Source organism: Bos indicus x Bos taurus, chromosome 8 (assembly GCF_003369695.1).
Source record: "Bos indicus x Bos taurus breed Angus x Brahman F1 hybrid chromosome 8, Bos_hybrid_MaternalHap_v2.0, whole genome shotgun sequence".
NCBI lineage: Eukaryota > Metazoa > Chordata > Mammalia > Artiodactyla > Bovidae > Bos > Bos indicus x Bos taurus.
The window spans coordinates 39,485,620-39,511,098 of NC_040083.1; the positions used below are offsets into that span (position 1 = coordinate 39,485,620).

Consider the following 25,479-nt stretch of genomic DNA (forward strand, 5'->3'; position numbering starts at 1 on the left):
AACCAGTGAAGCTCATGCTGCTTCCTGTGCTCTGAGTAATAAAGCTTTTTGTCTATGACATGAGATTTTCATGTTTTCTGCTAGCATCCGTGAAACAGTAATAATCTAACTTACTAGCTTGCAAGTAGTATAAAACTCTAGACTCTGATACTTAGATCTTGAAATCAGGAGAGCTAATATCTCTATATTATCAAATTTCAAAAGGAACAAAATATCCTTTTTGAATTTCTCTTGTGGGGATAATCAAATCTACATCACTGGGCTATTGGGAGAATTAAATGAGAACATGCATAGCACACCCGAGATATGGAAAATATTCAATAACTTTAGTTGGATTCTTGCAGTCCCTAGGCATTCATTCCCCCAAAATCCACATACAATGAACCAGATGGGGAGCAGTGTATCTCCAAGATAGTAGTCCATTCATAAGACAAGGGATAAAATAGTCTAACACACCAATTTCTGACATTTGCATTACATGACATTATTCATAAAGGGCTTCCAATTCATTGTATCTCATTTAATCCCGACACAGAAACCAAGATTCAGGAGGGTCAGTCCTTGCAGAAGCAACTGTAACAAACTCCAAAGGTCTAGAAAATAGCCATACAGCGGAAGCCCGAGGATGTGGGCTCAGGAAGTAGTGCTAAAACGCAGCTGTGATGCTGCAGCAGTACAACTGTGTCCCGAAGGCACACTCTTCATCCAGGTAAGCCGAGGGAGCTCCCGTTGTGACTGGGCCTCCTGAGGAATGTCTGCCCCGGAGAAATGGCTGAAAACCACAGGTAGAGAGACATTTTTTGTTCGGATATCCTGATTGTTTTCAAACGGGAAGTTGGAAAGTCCTGGATGAATCTGGTCCCTTTGGTTCCTTGGCAGCTTCTGCGTTGTCTAGAAGCCTTTGGGCCTTTCATCTTCTGACAATGTCACTTGAGGGTCTTGCTAAGGTTGGAGAAGCCAATGCCAACACAAGTCATCAGCACTTTATCCCCTCCCTTGAGTTCTTCACCACATGGTTTGGTTTCGATTTTAAACATAATCTGGAAAAAGCTCTTCAAATGCCGCAAAAATTCTATCCTAAAAAATAAAAATTAAAATTAAAAAAAAAGGGAGGGGGTAAAAAAAGGAGGGAGAAATGAAAGAGGAATTCGATTTTACAAAAATTGTCCTCCTCTGCCAACCTAGAACTGAATTTCCTGGATCAGGAGCAAAGATTGAAATTAGGAAATTCTCATCAAAGCCGATTAAATAGCATTTATTTACAGCCTGCTAGATTCCAAAGATGATTTTAGACAGCTTGCAGAGATGCATACTAGACAAACTCAGTAAATAAATGAAAAGTATGGAGGTTAGTCCTACAAGCACATTAGGTTGGACATGAATATGGCATTAATCTTCAAGTGGTTCATACAGAGAAACACATGCTTTGATGATTCACAGTATCATGAAGCTAAAACCAAGCAGAGTGACTGCTGCTGATGCTGAAAGAGAGAAGCTGCCCTCTCCACTGTTTGATCTCAACAGGCCCTTCATTCATTCAACAAATATTTACAGAGTGCCTACTATGTGCCAGGCACTGTCCTTGGTGCTAGAGACATTGCTGTCAACCAAAACTCCCTTTTCTCATGAAGCTTTCAGGCCAGTAGAGCAGACAACATAAATATCCTTGAAATATATATATATATTCTTTCTCCATAATCAGAAATTTAAGTAAACAAGGCAGATGAGAAGGAAATGTAGGTATAAAATATTTGTGTGTATATGGCAGAAAAAGTGAAAATGTTAGTCTCTCAATCATGTCCAACTCTTTGCAACTTCATGGCCTGTAGCCCGCCAGGCTCCTCTGTCCATGGAATTCTCTCGGCAAGAATACTGGAATGGGTAGCTATTCCCTTCTCCAGGGGACCTTCCCAACCCAGGGATCAAACCCGGGTCTCACCCATTGTGGGCAGATTCTTTACCCTCTGAGCCACCAGGGAAGCCCTATATATGGCAGAAGGCAATAAATAAGGTGACCAGAGAAGGGCTCACAGTAAACATGGAGTTCCAAGGAGCTCTCTCTTGTCATCTCCCTCAAGACAGAGTGATGGCTTCACCCCAAGAATACTGTGGGAGCAACAATTCTGTAGAAGGACCATGGTTCAGGTATGCAGTCTTCTACTAGTCTGGCCCAGCAGATCCAGCATCACTCCAGCAGACTGATCATAGGACTGACCATAGTTCACTAAACAAGCAACTCCCTGAAGATTTCAATCAACTGGCAATTGGTGAAGAGAAAATGTCCATGTTGGAGAGCCCAGAAATACAGGCCACATGTTCCCCTCCACCATTTACCAGGCCTTGTCTCCCCAAGTAATTCCTCATCCCTGAGTGACTCTTACCAGTCCAATTTGGGAAACACAGGTTTAGTTAAGGAACACACAATCAGCACGTCTTTCATGAAGTACTTCAGCAACCTTGCATTGTGCTGTCTCCTAATCAAACTGTCCAAACGCTTGCCACCCAGAACGTACATGGAATCACCCCAGGAGCTTTCAAAATACTGATCCTGACGTGTAGGACCAATGGAACAGAACTGAGAGTCAAGAAATGAGCCCACACATTTATGGTCAACTAATTTTCTAAAAGGTGCCAAGGTAATTCAATGAGGAAAGAATAATCTCAATTAATGGTGTTGTAACAACTTCACACACAGAAAAATGAAGCTAGGCCCTTTCCTCATATCACACACAAAAATTCACTCAAAACAGATCAAAGACCTGCATGCAAGAGCTAAAGCTACGAAACTCACAGAATAAAACATAGGTGAATATCTTTATAATCTTGGGTTAAGCAATGATTTCTTAGATACAGAATCAAAAGCAGAGTAATAAAAGAAAAAACAGGTACATACTGAACTTCATCAACATTAAAATCTTGTCTGGACATTATTAAAAAAGTAGAAAGACAATGTCCAGAAAGGGAGAAAATATTTGAAAATCATTTAGTTCATAAGGGTCTGGTGTCTAGAACATATAAAGAACTCTTACAACTCAATAATAAAAAACCAAATAACCTAATTTTAAAATGAGCAAAGGATCGGAATAAAAATTTCTCTAAAGAAGATATGCATACAGCATTAAGCATGTGAAACTCAACATCATTAGTTATTACAGGAACACAAATAAAAATCACAATGACATACCACTTCACAAACCAACAGAAAGCCTGAAAAAAAATAAGGTAATAAGAAAAGTATGTGTGAGGATATGAAGAAACTGAACTCTCAAACACTGCTAATAGATATGTAAAATGGTACCACCACTGTGGAAAACAGTCTGGCAGTTTCTCAAAATGTGAAACAAGGAGTCAATTACCATATAATCCTGCAGTTCCACTCAGGTATATACACAAGAAAAATGAAAACATATCCAGACAAAAACTTGTACACAGCATTAATTCATAACAGTCAAAAAGTACAAACAACCTAAATGCCTATTAACTGATGAATACACAAACAAATTGTGGTTTATGGAATATTGCTATGCTATGTAAGTCACTTTAGTCATGTCCGACTCTGTGCAACCCCATAGACAGCAGCCCACCAGGCTCCCCAGTCCCTGGGATTCTCCAGGCAAGAACACTGGAGTGGGTTGCCATTTCCTTCTCCAATGCAGGAAAGTGAAAAGTGAAAGTGAAGTCGCTCAGTCGTGTCCAACTCCTAGCGACCCCATGGACTGCAGCCTACCAGGCTCCTCTGTCCATGGGATTTTCCAGGCAAGAGTACTGGAGTAGGGTGCCATTGCCTTCTCCTTACTCAGCCATAAAAAGGAATGAAGTATTGATATATGTGATAATATGGATGAACCTTGAAAACATTTTGTTCAGTGAAACAAGCCAGTCACAAAGAATCACATATTGTTTATGTCTCTATAAACTGGACAGAACAAGCAAATCTATTACAGCAGCAGAAAGCAGATTAGGAGTTGCCTGGGGCTGCAGAGGTGGGATGAGAGGAATTGGGAATAACTGTAAATAGGCAAGAGTTTCTTTCTGGGGTGGTGAAAATGTTCTAAAATTAGACTGTAGTTACATTTATATGTCTCTGTGAATAAACTAAAACCCCACTAAATTGTACATTTTAAATAAGCTGTGTGGTATGTGAATTATATCTCAATAAAGCTGGTTACAAGACTGGAAAAGGTCAATTTTCATTCCAATCCCAAAGAAAGGCAGTGCCAAAGAATGCTGAAACTACTGCACACTTGCACTCATCTCACATGCTAGTAAAGTAATGCTCAAAATTTTTCAAGCCAGGCTTCAGCAATACATGAACCGTAAACCAAGATGTTCAAGCTGGTTTTAGAAAAGGCCAAATCATCAACATCTACTGGATCATCAAAAAAGCTATAGAGTTCCAAAAAAACATCTATTTCTGCTTTATTGACTATGCCAAAGCCTTTGACTGTGTGGATCACAATAAACTATGGAAAATTCTGAAAGAGAAGGGCATACCAGACCACCTGACCTGCCTCTTGAGAAACCTGTATGCAGGTCAGGAAGCAACAGTTAGAACTGGACATGGAACAACAGACTGGTTCCAAATAGGAAAAGGAGTACATCAAGGCTGTATATTGTCACCCTGCTTCTTTAACTTACATGCAGAATACATCATGAGAAACGCTGGGCTGGAAGAAGCACAAGCTGGAATCAAGATTGCCAGGAGAAATATCAAAAACCTCAGATGTGCAGATGACACCACCCTTATGGCAGAAAGTGAAGAAGAACTAAAAAGCCTCTTGATGAAAGTGAAAGAGGAGAGTGAAAAAGTTGGCTTAAAGCTCAACATTCAGAAAACTAAGACCATGGCATCTGGTCCCATCATTTCATGGCAAATAGATGGGGAAACAGTGGAAACAGTGGCTGACTATTTTTCTGGGCTCCAAAATTACTGCAGATGGTGATTGCAGCCATGAAATTAAAAGACACTTAATCCTTGGAAGGAAAGTTATGACCCACCTAGATAGCATATTAAAAAGCAGAGACATTACTTTGTCAACAAAGGTCCATCTAGTCAAGGCTATGGTTTTTCCAGTGGTCATGTATGGATGTGAGAGTTGGACTATAAAGAAAGCTGAGCACCAAAGAATTGATGCTTTTGAACTGTGGTGTTGGAGAAGACTTTTGAGAGTCCCATGGATGGCAAGGAGATCCTAGCAGTCCAACTTAAAGGAGATCAGTCCTGGGTGTTCACTGGAAGGACTGATGTTGAAGCTGAAACTCCAATACTTTGGCCACCTGATGTGAAGAGCTGACTCTGGAAAAGACCCTGATGCTGGGGAAGATTGAGGGCAGGAGGAGACGGGGACGACAGAGGACAAGATGGTTGGATGGCATCGTCGACTCAATGGACATGGGTTTGGGTGGATTCTGGGAGTTGGTGATGAACAGGGAGGCCTGGCGTGCTGTGGTTCATGGGGTCACAAAGAGTCGGACACGACTGAGCGACTAAACTGAACTGAACTGAAAGCTGGTTAAAATTTTGTGAAGTTAAGAAAAAAAAAGAACTGATCCTTGGCTCCCATCCTCACATGGTATTACAAGCTAAATCTAAAGTCTATTGTATTTTCCACCATCTCCTACCCCTCTGTCCTCATTAATCTAGACAAAAGAGGGAAAGGCAAAAAGGGGAAAAGTAAGCCTGAACAATTGCATATCCTCTCTGCTTGAGACGGGGTTAAGAGATGAAACAGTAACCACCCTGGAGAGCAGGGTGATGAATGCACACTCATAGAATAACTCCTCACTCCTTTGCTCTCTCTTCCACCTTGAATCGTGCTATTTCATTTCCATCTTTAAAGTAACATCCTATTTGCTGCCTAATCTACAAAGCCTTCTCTAGCCTATGACCCCTCCAGGTTTCCACAGCATTCTTGGCTCTGCTTATGGAGTCGCATGAAATGTTCATGTATAGCTGTCTCACAATTGCCCCTTGCCCCCTCTTGGCAAATTATATAAGCATCTCCATGGCAATGACCTTAACCCATTATACCTGCCAGGCACTATATAAGGCACTCAGGAATGGGGTAACCAACAGAAACCGGGAGTTAGGGTTCAGGGATACTTTTGAGAAATGACTTCAACATTCTGAGCAATTAAGGGGAGTCTATTCTTCCCCTGCTGGCTTTCCCATTTTACTAACCAACTGAAATTTTCAGATTGTTGTTCTATGTCCCAGCCTTACAACCTCCTCAACGCTGCCCTAGGGAAAAAAGAAAACAAACACATCAAAGCCACAGATAAATAGTCCACATCTGTGGGCAAAGCTTCCAGCTGGCAGTAATGAAGAAAAAGCCAGCCATCTCACCCACTCGTCTGCATTCTAAGCAGCAAACAGCCTGTTCTCTCCTGCTGCTGCCTCGGTTCGAACACAGGCCCGAAAGCCTCCCCAGGCTACTTCATTCTTCCACCTGAATTGCTCAACTGTGCTAGAAAAACCAGACACCCTCCTCATCTGGCAGAATTCCTAAGAGGCCACAGCCTGCTTCTGATCTCTTGGAGAAGGAGGGCAGAAACACAGGCTTGAGTGTGCAGGCCTGCATAGTTGCATGGGGTATTTGTAGCCTTTGGAAGTGTTAGAAAAAGCAAAGTTGGTTCCACTTCTTACATAATGTTCTGCCAACCCTCCAGCCAGTCTGAAGAAGACTGTGTAAGGGCTGGATGAAAGTATGTCTTATGATCCCCTTCCCCTCCAGCCTCATTATCCCTAAGTCTCTTGCTGCTTGGGATAGCAAAAAGCAAATATAGCTTTTTTTTTGCTATGAGAAATAACCTCAGACGATATGGAATCCTAACAATCTCATTAAGAAAATCAAACAGAATAAATTCACCCACCTCTACATGCAGTTGAACAAAGTCACGTTCAGGGCGTGTCCACATCCTCCTCCACAGCCCCACAGCTCAGCACGGCCATAGCCACATGTTGGCTCTTAAGGCACCACTCCCCTTTCCTTCTCTTCCAAACACCATACAATAGACCCACACCTCCTAAATATACACCCCAGCTACAGAGCCAGGCAGAAGAGGCACCTAGGGGATACGGAGGACAGCCCTGCTCCTCTACAGATAACCCCCCACATGGTGTGACTGGCAGCTTCTCGAATTAGCCATCTCAGGCAACTGGGACTATGCAACTCCTGTGCAGAGAATTTAAATCCTGACTCAGACAAGTATCCAGAGTGAGCTTCCCCCACCCCAGAACAAAGTGATTTATATATATATATATAAACAACCGACTTTTTGTGAATGCCTCCAGTCCATCTGACAAGCAGGTTTCAGAGACTCCTAGAGCACAGAGGTAATTTTTCCTGGGTATTTTCCAAGAGCAGGTTGTTCCCACCACCACTACTGGTCAACAGGTGAAGGCCACTGGGCTCACTGTCATCTGCCCATTTGATCCCAATTGCCTGGAACTTGTCAGGTTGCCTGGCACTGCCCCTTAAAATACAGCCCTTCTTAGCAGGTCCCCCTCTAGAGCCTGCTAGAGCATGGCAGTGAGAGGAGTCACAATGAGCTCCCTCTGGCAGCTCCACAGACCAAACCATGCCAGAGGGTCCTGCCTCCTGCTCCACCAAGCCACTCAGACACTGGAATCACCTACCTTTGGGGTCTAAGGAGTTGATCTGCAAGCTGAGGGGATGGAAGATCTGGGGGTGGGAAGAGAATCTGCTCAATGGGGCCCCCTGAAGTCACTACACGGCAGCTTTTAGATGTATTGGTGGTACTTCTTCTGCCAAAGAGCAACTTTCCCAAAGCCCCACTGACCTCTGCTCCAGGAATTAAGTTATTAAACTCCATTATAAGGCAACAGGAAACAAGAGAGCCAGGCAGGCTGCACTCTCATGAGACAGGGGCCCCAGGCCAAGTTCAGCCAAGAACTAACTATAAGCAGGTGACTGACCTCTTTTTCATCTGAAAAGTAAGGATATCACTTGTTTTTACCATATTCCAAATGTGTTCTGCGGCTCAAAGAGCATAGTAAGCTGGCAGGGCTTTGCAGCATTTAAACCACTCCCCAGATGTAAATACAGCGGCATGTGTTGTGCTGGCTCCTAGAGAGCAGTTAGGCAACGAACCCAAAGAGCAGCAGGCTCGACCAGCAGCTCTCAGTACTCTTGCGCATCACTCGCCTTGATCCTCACGTTGCTGTGCTACATGCTGGGTGAGCCAACGACCCCCATCAGTCAGCGTCTGACAAGGACACTGGGCTCTCACTCCCCAGCACTTCAAAAATAGTATAAAGATGTCAGTTATTAAAACTGGAATAAAACAAAGTGACATGGTTTACTTTAGACTTCCAAAGAAAGACAGAAGGAAATTATTTTATGACAATTTGAAACAAGGATTTTGAGAAGATACAGCATGGCATACTTGCTCAGGCAGGGAGGTACCTGGAGTTCAGTAACATGTATGTTATATGCTCTACTGAAGAGCACAGTGGGTCAGGGACAGGACGTCAGAGGTCAAAAACCTCAGTTGCTGACTGTGTGAGTGACCCTGGGCATGTGACTCGACCTCTCTGTGTCTCAATCTCCTCACTTGTAAAATAGAGTGTGCAACAGTACCTGTCTTTATCTAAACCCTTGTGGGATTATCATGAAACCTGAATGAGTTCGTATTTGTAAAGCACTTAAAACAACACCTGGCCAACAGTGAACACTATAAATGTTGTTAAATAAACTTACAGAATTCTTGGGAACAGTAAGTAAAATATGTGTAATCTGTTTATTAATGTGACTGAAGGAAGCTAAGTCATAAATTTTAAAAAATCAGTGGACACAGATCTAGAGATAGACAATTTACAGCTGACTTCAGGCCTGAGATCACCCAAAGTAACTCCTCCTTATGTTCAAAATAACCTAAACTGGAGACTGGACTTCCCTGTGCGTTGAGCACTGATGGAGCTTCACCAGGCATGCTGTTTGGAGCGCTAAGTGCCCAATCTCGTCTAAAAGCCTCACTCCACCTCCACAAGCCCATGACTTCAGGACCAATGACTTTCTCTATGGATGAGACTGAGGCTCAGAGATGCTAAGGACCTTGTCCATGGTCTCCCAGTGCTGCAAAGTATAGGTAGAAGTGAAATCCAGATAGGCTGGGCTCCAATACCAGTGCACTGGAAGAACACAGAGAGCTGTGGTCACTGCAGTTTCCGATCATAAACGGTTTCTGCAAGCGCTAATTAAGACGCTCATTGCTATGTAACCATAATTTTAAATGAAGTACAAACTGTCCCTAAACTGTAAAACTAAGCTTTTTGAAGGGAACGTAGAATCATCATTACCAATTGTAAATCACCCAGAACTCCACAAACGGAAAAGAAATAAGATTCTCCACATTACCACCATGTCATCCAATACTATTTCATTCTACTGGGGGGAAAAAAAAATCTCTGGCTTTCCCAGAGAATTTCACACATATTGACTTACTTTCTCAAGTAACACAGAAAATCATTACCAGTCACATCCTGCAATAAGAGAGAAGATGAAAGGAGAAAAACAAGGGACCCTTATTTTCCAGAAAGGGTTTTTGAAAGCAACACTGCTGGAAAAAAACTATCCTGCCTGATCCCAGTGCTCTGTAAATACATTTTTAAAGTTATTTATACAAATCAAAATGTGCAAACTGCCAGAAGAAATACATTTCTTTAAACCAAGGAGGATCTTGCTTCTGGTTTTCTTTAGAAATCTGAGGTTACAGAAAGCAGATTTTTATTATTTTAACCGCACATAAAAATAAGTGTGATAGTTTGGTCTCCAAAGTTCCTGAATCCAACTGGGATAAGCTGTCCCCTCACCGCCATCTACCTGACAGCGGATTCTATCCTTTTCACCATTAACGTAATGTATGTAATGCCTGTATGTAAACAGGTGATGATAACTTTGTCTGCCCTGCAGCTCATGTATTTCTTCCCACCTTTGCCCTGCATCACTTTGGGCTTCTGGAGCTTTCCATGATGATTAAGGGAAGAAGGGTCCCAAACAGAAACAGTTTTCAAAAAGAGACCCCCTCCCACCACCACCTCGTGCTAGTTTACTGAAAGATGAGAGGCTGCCCTTTCCAAGCCCCTGGCCACCCCTCTTGCAGGAAGCCCTGGGAGGTGGGTAACCCAGAGGAACATGTCCTGCGAGCTCCAGCCCCAAGGCTCAAAACACAAAATTTTGCAATTTGTCCTACTTCTGTAAAGCTCCATTCAGAGCAGACTACTTTGTTTTCCAGGAGATGTGTAATTTTAGGCAAGGTTTCTGGAAGACAAGACACTGCAATTAATGTTTAGTGAGGGAGTGTGTCAAGGACACAGGAACTTTAAAAAATGTCCAGTCACATCTTCACCATCTCCACAGAGTTTGCTGACTTAAAAAGACTATACAAGGCTCTGTAGCAAACTGAAAAAAAACAAAACTCTAAAAGAGAGAGAAAAAAAAAAGTGTCAAGGAAAAATAAAAATATACATTCCATTTTTCACATAATGTTCTGCCAAAACCCATGCCCCACGACCACACACATTTCTAGACACTGTCTGAGGCTGGGTGAGCGGCCAGGCCCCGAAACCAAGGCTGGGAAAGCAGCAGCGATGAGACTGGCTAAGAAGCTGGAGTGGGCTGTGGTGGTCACACAGCCGCCAGTCACTTCCAGCAAACCCTCACCGGAAAGCCAATCTCTGCACTTAGGGTGCTGTGCTAACTGTAAAGTCTCTCTCAGCAATGTTGATTCCTCATGTCAGCTTGTCATTTAGGATTAGTCAATTTCAGATTTCCTGTCCTGTGAAACATTTACTTTACACAAGTTATCAGGAGATAATGTGGTCCTCATCAGTTTCCTGCTTATCTGTCTTTCCACACTGCTAACAGAATGTATTCTCTTCCATTTCCTTGTTTCGGAGAGCCTTCCACCATCAACTTACAGGAAAAAAAAAAGCCTCCAGAAGAATACCGTGGTCTCTGCCCATAACACCATGGTCCAGTGGTGTGCCAGCCCCTCTGCAGTGCCCAGCCTTTCTCAATGTGATGGCACCACCATTCTTCAGTTATCACAGTACTGTACCTTTCAGATATACAGCATCGGTACCATGATAACCGAAAAAGGACAGTTCAGTCTCATATCTACCTGAATATTCCCTTGCACCCAAGGCACACTCCTCCCAAGCTACCCACCCATAGGTGGCTACAGAACAATCTTTAAGCACACAGACACATGTACAGAGATATCAGTGCTCAAAGGGGCTGTTCACAGCAACCTCACTTACTTTCAGTAATGCTTTTTCACTGTGCTGTTTAGATTCAAGTCTTCTGAGGATCTGCTCTTTTTGGAGAATGCCTACTTTAAAACCCAGCAGTCAACTTCTGATAACAACCCCTTGGCCTCAAACTCACTTCTGCATTTCCCTCCTAGTCCAGTGGTGTTACTATGAACTTTGTCTTTCGGACAAAAAGGCAGTCCTTTTTCCTATGACTAGAGAAAAGAGGAATTTTTAAAAACTAACAATAACACCCAAGCTATATATATAATAGTACACCTCCAAAATCGAAATAAGGTCTAAAGCACAGACAGAACTGTCAAACACATATCACGCAGCTTTAAGGACATGGGAGCGACAGATGGACAGGAAGAAACTGCAGGAAAGAAAAGAAGGCCGAATCCTTGAGACACCAGATGAAAACGACAACCTCCAGCTCATTTATGAATTAGTACAATCAGGTGTCCACAGGACAGTGTTCAGTATAACACTTTCAAGGTTTCGTGCAACTGGAGGACAAAGTGAAGTGAAAGTCACTCAGTCATGTCTGACTCTTTGTGACCCCATGGACTGTCCATGGAATTCTCCAGACCAGAATACTGGAGTGGGTAGCCTTTCCCTTCTCCAGGGGATCTTCCCAACCCAGGGACTGAATCCAGATCTCCCACATTGCAGGAGGATTCTTTACCAGCTGAGCCACAAGGGAAGCCTAAGAATACTGGAGTGGGTAGCCTATCCCTTCTCCAGGGGGATCTTCCTGACCCAGGAATAGAACCGAGGTCTCCCACATTGCAGGCAGATTCTTTCCGAACTGAGCTATCAGGGAACAGAAGTGGACAATATAAGGAAGCTGAAAGAAAACAACTCACGTGTAGGGAGAGAGTGGTCCGAGCAGGACTTTGGAAACATCCTGCTGTCCAAGGGTCATGAGTAATAGAGCCAGGCTCTGGTTGGTGGAGTCCACGCATCCACCCTGTAAATAAAAACACTATAAAGATTAATATTGTACCAATCAGATAATGGAAAACCAATCAAATAGAGGGAGGAAAAAAAAGACACAGATGCCCAGAGCAGACACACAGAAGAGCAGACTGCAAAGTTCAAACAATAATAAAACTGAGTAAGGGTTTTTTAAAGAGTTATCCTCATATTAACAACTGTAGGGGGTTAAACTAACAGTTAATCAAAATAATTGTATGAGTTGAGACTATCAGAATCAATAGACATTGAAGTTTACTGAAGTATATCTAAGGAAAAATAAAACTTTCCCTTCGTAATTAAACCCACAGCAGGACATATAAGCAAAAAGGCATAATCATTTTTGCACAGGTAATTAACATGGGTTAAGTGAATGACATTTTTACTTATTAATATCTTTCAGAGAACACCACAGCTAATCTGACATGAAAGGACCATTCCCTTTCAAGGGTCTTACCTGAAACACTTATTTAATTACATTCAGAAACTCCATGCCATGTCCCATTAGATTCCCCTCTTCAGCTCTTCCTGTGTGCCTTAGAACTGGAGAACCTCCCAAATGCAATCCCTCCACTCTTACTATTTATGCATGATCTTTCATTTTCCCTGTTCCTCCAAATCAAGAAGCAGAACAGAATTCTTTTCAAAAATTTCTCCTGAAGTATAACTGCTTTGGTTGCCTTTCTTTTTTCATTCTTGAATTTCTCAACCACTTTAGCCATTCTTACACTTGATGTGTGCATTCCTGCTGTTTCCATTTGTGCTTTAAACAATGTCTTTATTTCAGATCATTCTTTCTGGGATAACTTTATTTAAAACAATTTATTTAGTCAGTTAGCTAGCTACATTTACTCATTTATTTGGCTGCACTGGGTCTTAGTTGCAGCATGCGGGATCCTTGGTTGCGGCATGCAGACTCTTAGTTGCAGCACATGGCTCTAGTTCTCTGACCAGGGATTGAACCTGGCCCCTTGTGTTGGGAGGATGCAGTCTTAGCCACTGGACCACTTCCCTTAGGCAGGGAAGTTCCAAAAACAATTTAAACTTGCATTGTAAATAGCGAAAGCAGGATGACATCAACATATTTTGCACACATCACAAGAAATCTAGTTTTTAACCATGACACATCACCGTTCAGGGCTAGAATCTCCCAGACTTTGAACAGGTTAGGTGGTCGCCTACTGCTGCTTATGTGAGCACATCTCTCTCCTTTTTCAATGTGTGCAGGGTAGGAAGTAAGTCAGTTCCCAGATGCAGACACTCATTCTCTGCCGTTAAAACTTCCTACAATGGAGTAAGAAAACCAGGAAGTGGATCCTCCAGCCAGGCTTTATGAAAATCTGCTCTTCTTAAATCTACCTGAGTTGATAAAGGACAATATTTACCTTCTTTAGCAAATTTTAGAACAAGAGTTATATAGCACATATATTTCCATCTAAAAGGAAAACCTGACCCCATGGAGAATATATGAACCAACAACACTATTTCTTTTTTACAGAATTCACTCCATTTCATAAAATTAAAACTGTTCTCTTTCGTCTCTGCTTCCTATCACTGTAGTGCTGTTCTGCCATTCTCAACTGATTTTTATTTATTTTATTAATTTATTTATTTTTGGTGGCACTGTGTCTTCACTGGCGTTTGTGCAGGCTTTCTATAGTTGCAGCTAGCAGGGGCTTCTCTTCCTTGCGGTGTGAGGGCTTCTCATCGGAGTGGCTTCTCTTGTTGAGGAGCACAGTTTCTAGAGCACAGGCTCAGTAGTTGTGGCACATGGGCTTAGTTATTCTGAGGCATGTGGGTTCTTCCTGGACCAGGGATCGAACCCGTGTCCCCTGCATTGGCAGGCAGATTCTTATCCACTAGGCTACTAGGGAAGTTCCTCAACTGATTTTTATTACGTGCTGAACCAACACTTCACTGCAATAAATATATTAGGGTCTGTGTACAGGACACCATGGAGGGAGTGGTGGGGCCACTCCAAAAGCAGAAGATACAATCCTTGTGCCAAGTAGCTTCAATCTCACTATAAAGATGAGATATGAGCAGGAACCAGTAAGAGTTCAAGGTGAAGATGAAGCTATGCTGTTGAGGGCACCAGGACTGCCAAGGTGATGGGGTAGGGGTAGTCACTCGCCCAGCATCAGAGAGAGGCTTTGTGGAGGTGGGGATTTGAGCTGGCCCTGGAGTGATGAGCAGGATTTGGAGAGGGAAGAAGAACAGGAGGATGGGGGAAAATATGACCCAGGGCCAGTGAGGAACAGCCAGGAGGCCAGCCTGAAAGTGACTGAGTGCCCTCTGAGGAGAACTATACGAAACTGCAGGGACAAGGCGGAGCAGGGAGGCTGAGGCAGGGCTTTTCTCACTGGGTCAAGGGTTTTGATTTTATCCTGGGAAAGTGAGAAGGTGGTGAAGATCTCTGAGCACAGGAGTAACAAGATCAGATCACTGTTTAGGGGGAGATTTAGACTGAAGACGATGTTGGAGAGAATGTGGAAAGGATTTGCTCTCTGCAAGAAGGGAAAGCCAGTACATCTAATCAGAGGAGGTTGGTGTGGAAGGGAAGAGGGTAGTAGATGGTGCCAGAGAGATGGATAGGCTAGGGTAGTTCCAGAAAGTCTGGAATGAAATCAAGAGGGCTTGGTAACTGATGAGACATAAATGGAACAAGAGGAATTAGATCAGAGGATTAAAACTTTAGTAAAAATAAATGGTACCAAAGGAGATGGATTTTTATTCCTTATTTAAACCATGTCACATCACAGACTTACAAAGAATTATTATAAAAACAAGAAGCATCTTCATCCTTTTTAGCAATTAAAGATCACAGACCCACACAAAAGAAGTTTTCTTAATGATTTAAAACAAACAAAAAAAATGCAGTCCAGCCACAATTAAATGGTTTAAAGTAGAATTTAACTAGAGTAAAGAAAAAAAATAATAACCTAATCCAGATTGCATGTCTTGGGGACTGGTAGACTGTGCTTTCACCCTGAGGCTTATAATCTGCCATTTATGGAGATTTAAAACCCACATTCCAACTGTGCCTGTGGGCTCCCACTGGGCTGTTCCGTAATGAGATACATCCACTTCCCCCAGGTCCACTGGAAAGAGACAGGAGCGCAGATGAATGTCTAAGCAAAATGACCGGTGGTACAGGCTTGTCTTCAGCATCCTGTCGTCACTTTTTCTTTGTCTCATCTTCCCAAGCCCCTACTGTGCTCTGACACAGGCCTGCCTTCCTTAGACAGTCGTCAATGCTCCCGAACGCTGTGCAAAGTTGACCCTACTACACTGTTTTTTATCTGAATTAACTGTCACATACAAATCCAGCTTTCCAGTTTTTCTTGAAAAATCTGAGAAGAACGAGCCCTCACCCATGCCATGGCAACGACTGGGGGGCTGAGAGAAGGTCCCTGCTCTGGGGAGGGCAGTGCGTGCCCTTCAGTTGGCCAGTCACTGCCTAACTTGCTTCATTTTTCATCTCCTCCCTCATGCATGACTCTGTTCTAGTTCTCTGCCCTCCCAATCGTTAAAACTTACCTGCTGTTTGTATCAAACCAATGGGGCTGAGTCTCTGCTCACTGACTAGTTAGCTAACCCACTAAGCTAGTTAATGCTGAACTGTCTAAAGGGTAGGAAGAGGTTAACTCCTTGACTGAAGCCCTTCAAAGAGAAAGAAAGTTGCTAATGAAGATACATGGGAACTGCTTCCAGGTGCTCCTCTCCCAGACCTGCAGAAGTTGAGGACATACCCGGTAGATCTCTTCAAGCAGCAGCCTGGCACAGTTCCTGCCAAGGTCTTCGGGCAGCATCGCTGCGCCCTGGCCCTGGGGGTTGGAAGCCAGCTCAGCACTGAGAAAAGTGCCATTGGTGGTCTCAGCAACCAGGGACAGCCCAAAGCCCGGAGACCTGGAGGTTCAAAGGCACAGACACTGAGTAGTGTATGAAGCAGGGTTTGCATTCACCAGTCAAAAGAGAAGACAAACATCCTTTTGATGGCACTCTGTCTGGTTATATCAGGCCTTACTAGAGATCCTACCAGCTCACACTGGAAATACACATGACTCAGTGAGGGCACAACATGGCAAAACCAAAGGTGATGAGAATCTGCACTGCTTTGCCTTTCAGCCCTCCCTTCGCCCACACCGTACACTGTGAGAGTTTGTAACACTCCACATGTACAGCCACCCTAACAGCTACCAGATATTGAGTTCTACTCTCAGCCAGTTTCTGAGCTAGGGGCTTGACATGACTCTGCAGAGTAAATATTACCATCCCACCTTACAACTGAGGAAATGGACAAATCCAGCAACGAGCATCAAGTCCACACAGCCAGAAAGAAGATTGATATGCATTTCAAACATGGTCTTCCAGAAGCCAAAGACCACACAAGTTCTCCACTTCCTTGGCCCTCACTCAACCACCCCAGAAATGTAAGCAGCCTGGAGACCACCTGATTATAGCTCTTCTTGAGACACAGCAAGTTGTTGCCCCGTGATGGCAAAGACCACCCAAGGAGAACGGGCCTAGAGAAGGTACACCTTTATGCTTTTGTCCCCACGGGACATCGCTAACTCAGAATTCAATGAATAGAATCCAGAAGCCAGTAAGTATCATGTTCTCGCCCAGGTGTTTTGACCACCAGCAGCCAGAACCTAACACCCTTACCAGTCCAGGACCACAAATGCCTCGTGCACTCATGCACACAAAAAACATTTAGGAGAAAGTTTCCACATACCCAGGAACTGGGGCACACACGGGCCCCTGCCCTCATGAGGCTTAGTGACAACCAGTTTGATGTAAAACAAAATCAGCTGACAATAATAAACACAAGCATCTCCCCACAAAACTTCTAGACGTGACACCTCATGTCTACCTTGCTCAGTGCCTTTCAAACAAATATAACTGACCCTTAAATAACACAGGTTTGAACTGCTCAGGTCCAGTGACACAGACCTTTTTTCACTAAATACGAACCCCGGATACAGAGGAACCAAAGATGGAGAGCTGACCGCTGGTTTCGAGTACAGGGAAGTTCAGCACTCCTAATCCAAGCGTTGTTCCAGGGTTAGCTATATCCAGCTCCCAGCAGTACACTCCACATGCAAGCATGATACAGCCCTGCCTCCTTTAACACAATTCAACATACATGTTCATGAAGCACCTTCTATGCATCTAGCACAAAACTAGCCAAAATATTTGTTTCAGAAAAACTACATGTAAAATTAATAATGTACTATATGAGCTCACGACAGGGGCTAACTATACTGGTTGGTCCTTAATTTCTTTAAAAAAAAAAAAAATTGATCGTCTATACAGCCAAAGGTTAATAACACCTGCCAAGGGGACAGGGAGCAGTGAGAACACAGGTTCCAGGGCACTCTGAGTCACACTCAACAATCTAACACTGTACTTCCCAGCATCATCATGGGACATTTAAAGCACAATCTCAAGTTGCCTATGACTCACTTGACCAGGAGAAGGGAAGGGGGCACCCAACTCATCAGCAGAGGTAGTGGCACAAAATGACAAAGAGAAAACGGAGGGAGGAAGGGCCAGGAGACAAGCCATCATCACTGCTCAAACCCACTTAACTTGCAGTTCCTAAGCACTTCCAAACTTTTCCATCCATGTGAAATTTTTGAGGTATTGTGTACTTATTACAATGAACTTCACATTTAATCAAGACTGTTGATATCGTATTTGTTTTACAGAGAAAACACGATAACATATTATGCTCTATGCACGTTATGCCGACATCCCCCACCCCCCAATTTGGGCTATGTATATTATCAGGCCTATTTCAAGTTATGCTGACAAAGCAGCTGATCACCAAGTGACCTCACTGAAGATGGCATTAGTACAGTTTATAGATAACGGGCTCCAAAGCTTTCTCATTGATAAATGGTTAGATTTTTCAAAAAAGTCATGACTTTGGGAATCAAAATGGGACCATGCTGGACAAATGTGCACTGGATAAACAACTGACACAGGTCCCCAAGAACTGCTGGCTCCCAAAGTCCCAGGGCGTGGCCACACAGGACTCACTCCCAGAGTTCAGCAAGCTTAACTTACGAGGACACGTCACTGAATTAGAAAAGGAAAATAGCTACTCGTGACTGTAATTTCATAAGGGAGAAGGAAGATCACTGTTTGTCAACCGTAACTTGTTATTTAGAAAGCAGAATGCAAATTTAACATCGTGCATTGGTTTTATAGGTAAATTTTACCTATAAAACAAGGCTACATTATGCCTACATCTCCATACACATGTGAGCTTCCTACTCATTATTCGCAAGTATGGGCCTTGAGCAGCACTAGGGTCAGCTGGTCAATGATGGCATTATGAAAAGCCACATTCTAGCTGGGAGCACAGCCTTTTGGTCTGCTCTGCTTCTTTGTAGAGCGAGAAGCCAGATGACAAGGCACGACAGAGATCAGGCCACTCAGACAGCTGCTGGCACCACCTATCCTCCCCCATCCCTTGTAATTCCCTCTCCCCAAAAACAGCTGACACATAATCCCAGACCTGCAGCCAAGAAGGGAGGAAAAAGGCAAGAACGGCATTAGCAGCTACCATTTCTGCAGCACCTACTATGTGCCCGGCATTGCATTAGGGGCTTACATATGGGATCTTTTCATCTTTACAGTAACAGTAACCTAGGGATGTAGGCGTTATCACTCACATGTTAGGAATGAGGACACCACCAGTGGTATTTGAGCAATACACCAAAAGTTTGGGACCATCACTGACCTTTCCAATTCCCAGGGAAAAGGCCAGCTTTGCACACAAATCCTGTCCCAACTCTAAGCTCTGACACCACCTCCTCTGTTGCTCTGGACAAAGAGCCACCACTGCATTTGTGAAATCTCCTTTATCTTTTCCTTAGGCCTCATGAAGGTCAGAGATCCCATAACACACTCGCCCCCTTCTTTCCCCTCTCTTTCCTTCTTTTGCTGAGGTTAAAGAAACTCAGAGAAAGGACTATGAAAGGATGAGCTGTGGTACAACTTAGGAAAAAAACTGATTTCTTATCTCACAATTGTCAGTGTCTAATGTTCTTACTTTTGTAAGACACAACCTGAAAAGTTCAGGTCCAGAGTGTAAAGATACTGTCATTCACACTAAAATGGCTCAGCAAAAACAGAGAAAACTCACATACAAGGAAAGCAAATTTGGCAAAATAATCTCTACTTACAAGTAAGAAAAATATACAAGTGTACACTGTATTATCCTTCCAACTTTTCTGTACGCTTAACATTTTCATAATAAAAAATTAGTGGTTTCTAAATATATAACAAAAGCCTAAAACAGATATTTTCATTACATAAATCATCATTATTAACTTTTATGTTCTAACGTGAGGTTTTCCACAAAGGCTCTAACTAAACCAAATTAAAATCTGCAATAACAAGTTTCTCTGGCTCTAAGGGTGTTGTTCCCCTTGATGGAGAGACACACCGACTGGCACTTAGACCAACAAAGGATTTTTTTCCCTAAATTGTTATTTACTCAGGGTGGGAGAACTTTGTTTACTTTACTTTTTAGTGGGAACAGAGTGCAGATGGGATTTAAAGCTGGAGGCACTTTTATTAATAGCTGGGTTTTAATTCCCCGAGGCTGATATCTCAAACCCTCATCACCCAGCACTGGGCACGGCGATGCTTTCCATGTGATAGATGCTCAGAATATACTTGGTGGTGACAATGGCAGTAAGTCAGAAGGAAAAAAAAGGCGAATCATTCTTCCTCTGGCTGCCCAACCTCAGAGCTGGCAGCTTAAGCTTCAATCAGAGACCAGGAGTATGAAAAATGCTTAGAGAGGCGGCAGAATTAGGCTTCCAAAATGCACAGACACTTACTTCCCAGAGTTGATGCCTTTCATGTGGTCTGTGTAAATATAGATATCAGGTATAAACTTGTTGAGGATGCTCCTTGCAGAATCCACAATCCGGTTTGCCATCTGAGGTGATACACGTACCGAATACCTGCAACTTGGAGTTAAGGGTGTCATTCTGCTTGGACTCCACAGCGGAGAAAAGTCAGTCACAAAGCTAGCAAATATTTGTGGTACTGCCATAACAAAATGATGTTTCTAATTTCTTTCTATTCTCCACCTGTATTTAATTACTAAACTTTGTAGTATCATAACTCAATTTTTACATTATTATTTTTATTATTATATAATTTTTGTATTGTTATAAAAAGTCCTGGATGAAAAACACCCAAACAATATAGACACTTGGAAAGTATAAAATAAAAGCAGCTGCCAACCCTGCTCTAGATTGCCTACCCATTCCCTCCCCGCTAGAAATGGTTCACCTCAATTTTGGAACAAGTAAAGGCAATTGCCCCCCTGTATGGCATGCGCCAGACTCCCTTTGAAGTATTCTCTGAACATCCCCATTGCTGTTACCATTAAGTCTTTCTCTTAGAAACCTAAGACCAGGACAGACACCCCACTGGGACTGACCTGGGCCTCTGGGTGACCCAATCCACCCCATGGTATGCTGACAAAAGAAGCAGAAAAAACATTAGTAAAAGAACATAGTGGGGCTGTCTATATAGGTCTAAACAGGTTTTTAACTCACGCCTATTTTCGATTATGTAAGTGCCGACAATGCTATTTATGGCTGATACAGGCTCCTTACAACTGCTACCTAATGGTCCAATTAGTGATAATTAGCACTTTTACAACAGGACAGCCTCAGAAAGGAAAGGAAAGATATTGGCAACTCAAATCAACTCAAATTAAAAGAGTGCTGCTTGAGGAACTGGAAACTACTGCCTCAAATTAAACTTTATTACAGACTGGTTCTCCCCAAATCAACCAACCAAATAAAAAGTAAGTATGTACTAAGCACTTCCAATGTCCGATGTATGGTTAGGGGCTGGCTGTGCATGTGGAACGAGGGGCTAAAGAAATGAAGAACAACACACGATCTTTCCATTACTCTGATCCAAACCCCAGGCACAAAGTCCAACAGGGAAAACCAGGTGTGTGGTCTCCCCAGCCCAGCCCAACTGTTCGAAAATTACTGTCAATAACACATTTAATTTTCATTTGGACTGCAGAAACAAAAACCAAAGAATCTGACTGGCATCAAGCTCCCCTTTCTGACCCATCCTGGACATTCACCAAAAGATCCAGCTCCCACATGTAAGGGAGAAGCTCCCAGTAACTCCAGGCCTTCCCAGATCTTGCGATCAGACCCCTAGTCTGTTTGGTTCATCCCCAACCCAACACCACCATCCCCAGCTCCATGAACCAAAGTGTCCAAATCCCTCAGCCTGATCTACCTGCTTCCATTCTTCCAACCTGGAGTTCTCCCTCTCTCCTGAAACCCTCCAGGACGCCCCACCTGTGGCCTGCACTTGAACTTACCACACGTCTCCCTTCATATACACTCAGGCCGTCCTTGCTCTCCGATAACACTGCATGCTTCATAATGAAAGGGGCTCTACCTCCGTATCCCTCACAAGTCTCTCATACACTACTTTTGTACTCAGAAATACTCGATAAATATTTGACTTGACTCAAAGGACAAACCCAAAATGAGGAAAGAGTAAAGAGGGATTTTTCAATACACACACACACACACAGCCCAGTTACATCACCACCTCTTCTGTCCAGAACGTACTTTTGACCACAGGCAGCTTCGATAAACAGTCCCAGGTCTCATACCCTTTGGACCAAGAGGGTGCTGTCCCTCTGAGGCCTGAAGTGCCTGCATTCTGCAGGAAAATACAGATGTCACTATCCTGATACATAATCCCATGGTGCTCGTGGCTTTCAAAGCTCTTTCAGGTACATGGTCATCTTATTTTATGCTCACGTAACCTTGAAGTAGGAGAAGGCAATGGCACCCCACTCCAGTACTCTTGCCTGGAAAATCCCATGGATGGCAGAGCCTGGTAGGCTGCAGTCCATGAGGTCGCTAAGAGTCGGACACGAATGAGTGACTTCACTTTCACTTTTCACTTTCATGCATCGGAGAAGGAAATGGCAACCCACTCCAGTACTCTTGCCTGGAGAATCCCAGGGACGGGGGAGCCTGGTGGGCTTCCATCTATGGGGTCACATAGAGTCGGACACGACTGAAACGACTTAGCAGCAACCTTGAGGTAAGGCCACGGGTTTCTGCTTCAGGGGTCTCACTGAAGACAACTGAATCACAGAACCAAGATTCAAAATTAAACAGATACGACTTCCCAAAGGCAATCTTCTTCCCTGATCCCTCCAGGGATGTGGAAACTCAGTAGGTAAAAGTGCTAATCGGGGCCAATGGAAGCGTGTACTAGAATTCAGGCACTGTAGTAATGAAGGAAAGGAACTTTAAAGCCGGCTGCATCCCAGAGTCATTGTGGTGCTCTCTGGCTTGGTATGGAGGTCCTACCAACACTGGCTAAGAGTTCTAGAATCGGACTATCTGTATTAAGTCCCAGCTCTGGCAAACTGCATCATTCTGGAACCAATGTGCTATACCTGGTGCTTCTGGCTTTGCACAGTGGTGGTATCATAGCCAACGAGCTTTATCCAAGGTGTGATTATTGCTACTTGAAAACCTGGTGCCTCCGCATCCTCATTGTTACAAAAATAACGATCATAATACTCTCCTTCACAAGGTCTGGGAGCTCAACTGAAACAATGCATGTCAGGCGCTCAGCCATGCCTTGTGTGTAGTTGGAGCCCAGTGAATGTCCACTACTGCTTTTCCTACTGGCAGTCCAAGGTTCAAACCCCAAAGCAGAGGTTCTTTCCTCTCAGGAGTAAGAGACCTCTCTGAGAATCTGGTAAAAGCCATGAACCCTGTCTCAAGAAACACGTGAACACACAATTTTGCAGACAATTCCAGGGGCCTTTTATGAGTACCATACTAAGAACTCATATCCATGAAAGACAAGTTCATGGCTACAGGGCATATGGAACTCCTACCCTTCACCCTCCCTGGTGTTACAAGTCAGAGAAGGCTAAGGAGTGAGGGTATGTGTGAACACAAAGCAAGAGACTCACTCTCTAAGTACCCTCCCTACAATTAAGAGAAAGGAAACCAGATCGTCCAACAAACTCCACCTCATGCCCCTCTCCTGCCTCCACCCCAGCTTTTTCTCTTGACTCTTATACATCCAATCATGAACTACTGGGACAGCATCACAAAACTGAAAGACAGTGTTTCTTTCTCTCTCAGGCAGTGGGGAGTAAGAGAGTGGGTGGCAGTAAATAAAAGGCAACCGCACCATCCAGTCACAGCTGCTGGCAGGAACGCCACCAGCTCCCTCCCAGGCCCTGGCCAGTCAGTCAGAGAGATGCACTCTGCAGGGATGGGGGTGGCGGGGGAGGGGGAACAGTTAAAACCACAGACACACACAAGAGAATGGGGCTATTTCTCCCAGCTTGAGTCCTCCTATGGGGAATATAACCTCCAAGCTCAGCCCGACTGTTAACCAGCCTTGCAAGTAACAAACCCCTGCTAAAGCTTTTTCCAAAAGCAGCTTCTTTTCTCCCAGGCTCCAAAGCTGGCCAAGAAAGTGATCTCAATTCAAACCCACATTCCTTTGGGGTATCTGTGAAACGGGCAGCTTTGCAGATCAGCAGCTGGAATGTCTGGTTTGCAGACAGGGATCTGGGCAAGGGCGCTGTGTCGACTTGCGTGGGGAGTTTAGAGGAAGGACTAGAGTTAGGGCTAGATGGGGGAAGGCACAGGTGTCCTATCCCCAGCCTCAAGGAAGAGGAACCGCCTGGGACCTCACCAGCATCCTTCTGGCTCAGAGCCTACACAGGGAATGTTCGAAGAACGCCGGAAAAAAGCAGGGGAGGAATGAGGTTACATCCCAGATGCCTAGGGTACAACAGCTGCTTCAGCTGTTATGTAAAACCCTGTACAATCCCAGAGCTTTCCCTGTTTCCTGGCATCTTCATCAAAGGCATCAAAAAACTCACAAGGCTTTTGTACACCTGGTACAGAGTACATGTGAGACCCCAGTGTAACAGCCTCCATGCAACCCACGTTGTTACCACAGGACTGTGGTAAACAAAGAGAGCACACACTGGAAATCACATTTCCAAACTGAGAGAGTGGACTCCAAGCAGAGTTCACTGCCATGACACAGCACTGAAGAAACAAATCTCTAAATGGAAAAAACAAACTGAAATAGTTCTGAAAGTGTGTAGGACTCTGTGTACAAGGCCATTAACCACAACATTTTTGGCAACAGTGAAGAACAGAAGACATCCCAATGGCCATCAACAGGGTTTAACTTGGAATTTGTACACAGTGAAATTCAATGTTAAAGAGAATGAGGTCGAGCTATTAGTAACTAGGGGGGCTTCCCTGGTGGCTCAGGCAGGAAAGTATCCACCTGCAATGTAGTAGACCCTGGTTCAATTCCTGGGTTGGGAAGATCCCCTGGAGAAGGGAATGGCAACCCACTCCAATATTCTTGCCTTCAGAATCCCATGGACAGAGGAGCCTGGCTGGCTACAACCCACGGGGTTGCAAAGAGTCGGACACGACTAAACGACTAAACATGCACATAAGTAACTAACGTGCATCAAGCAAAACAGGTATCTCTAGTTTTTAAAATGAAAACCCACCTACTAGCATCACCAGGCTTCCCAGGTGGCACCTGTGGTAAAGAACCTATTTGCCAATGCAGGAAATGTAAGTTCAATCCCTGGATCAGGTAGATCCCCTGTGAGGAGGAAGTGGCAGCCCACTCCAGTATTCTTGCCTGGAGAAGCCTATGGACAGAGGAGCCTGACTGGCTACAGTCCACAGGGTTGCAAGGAGACGGACAGAACTGAAGCAACTTAGCACACACTTGCATCACATTTCCATTCCTCTATAACCTGTTTCTATCTCCTAAGAGTCGGAGAATATGAGAGTCGACCATCACCTTCAGACGTCAATGTAAGCATCCATCAACCTGGGGGTTCCCTGGGAAAGGTACCATTTCTCCTCCACCAGCCATATTCCCCCCTACATGCACAAGTCTTGGCCTATGGTTGGGCCCAAGGATAGCCCTGCAGAGAACAGACATTAATCCAGGGAAGCTCTCTTACAAGTTCTTCTGTTCTTGATAATTCCTAAAAAGAACTTCAGGCAGCACCCCAAGTTTCTTCTTTTATCTCAGCAACAGCTCTCTCTGTCCTGTGGCTCTGCATCCACCCTACATCGTGCCCTCACTACTCACCATGCAATCCAGTCAAGGCCTCTGAAAAGGCA

The 25,479-nt window shown here is 43.9% G+C and overlaps 1 protein-coding gene across 2 annotated transcripts in view; it reads right to left on the bottom strand.

Moving 5' to 3' along the window:
- RCL1 (RNA terminal phosphate cyclase like 1) overlaps window positions 1-25,479 on the bottom strand; it is a 194,863-nt gene that overhangs the window by 129,350 nt on the left and 40,034 nt on the right. The window contains exons 6-9 of one of the 2 annotated variants that reach the window (XM_027549345.1): window positions 20,116-20,241; window positions 16,006-16,162; window positions 12,145-12,248; window positions 306-1,077 (exon numbers count right to left, since the gene is read on the bottom strand). In XM_027549345.1, coding sequence (XP_027405146.1) covers window positions 927-1,077; window positions 12,145-12,248; window positions 16,006-16,162; window positions 20,116-20,241 — 538 coding nt within the window. In that variant the 3' untranslated portion in view covers window positions 306-926. Of the gene's footprint in view, window positions 1-305; window positions 1,078-12,144; window positions 12,249-16,005; window positions 16,163-20,115; window positions 20,242-25,479 lie in introns of those variants that run through there. The other variant, XM_027549344.1, reaches the window with a different exon arrangement.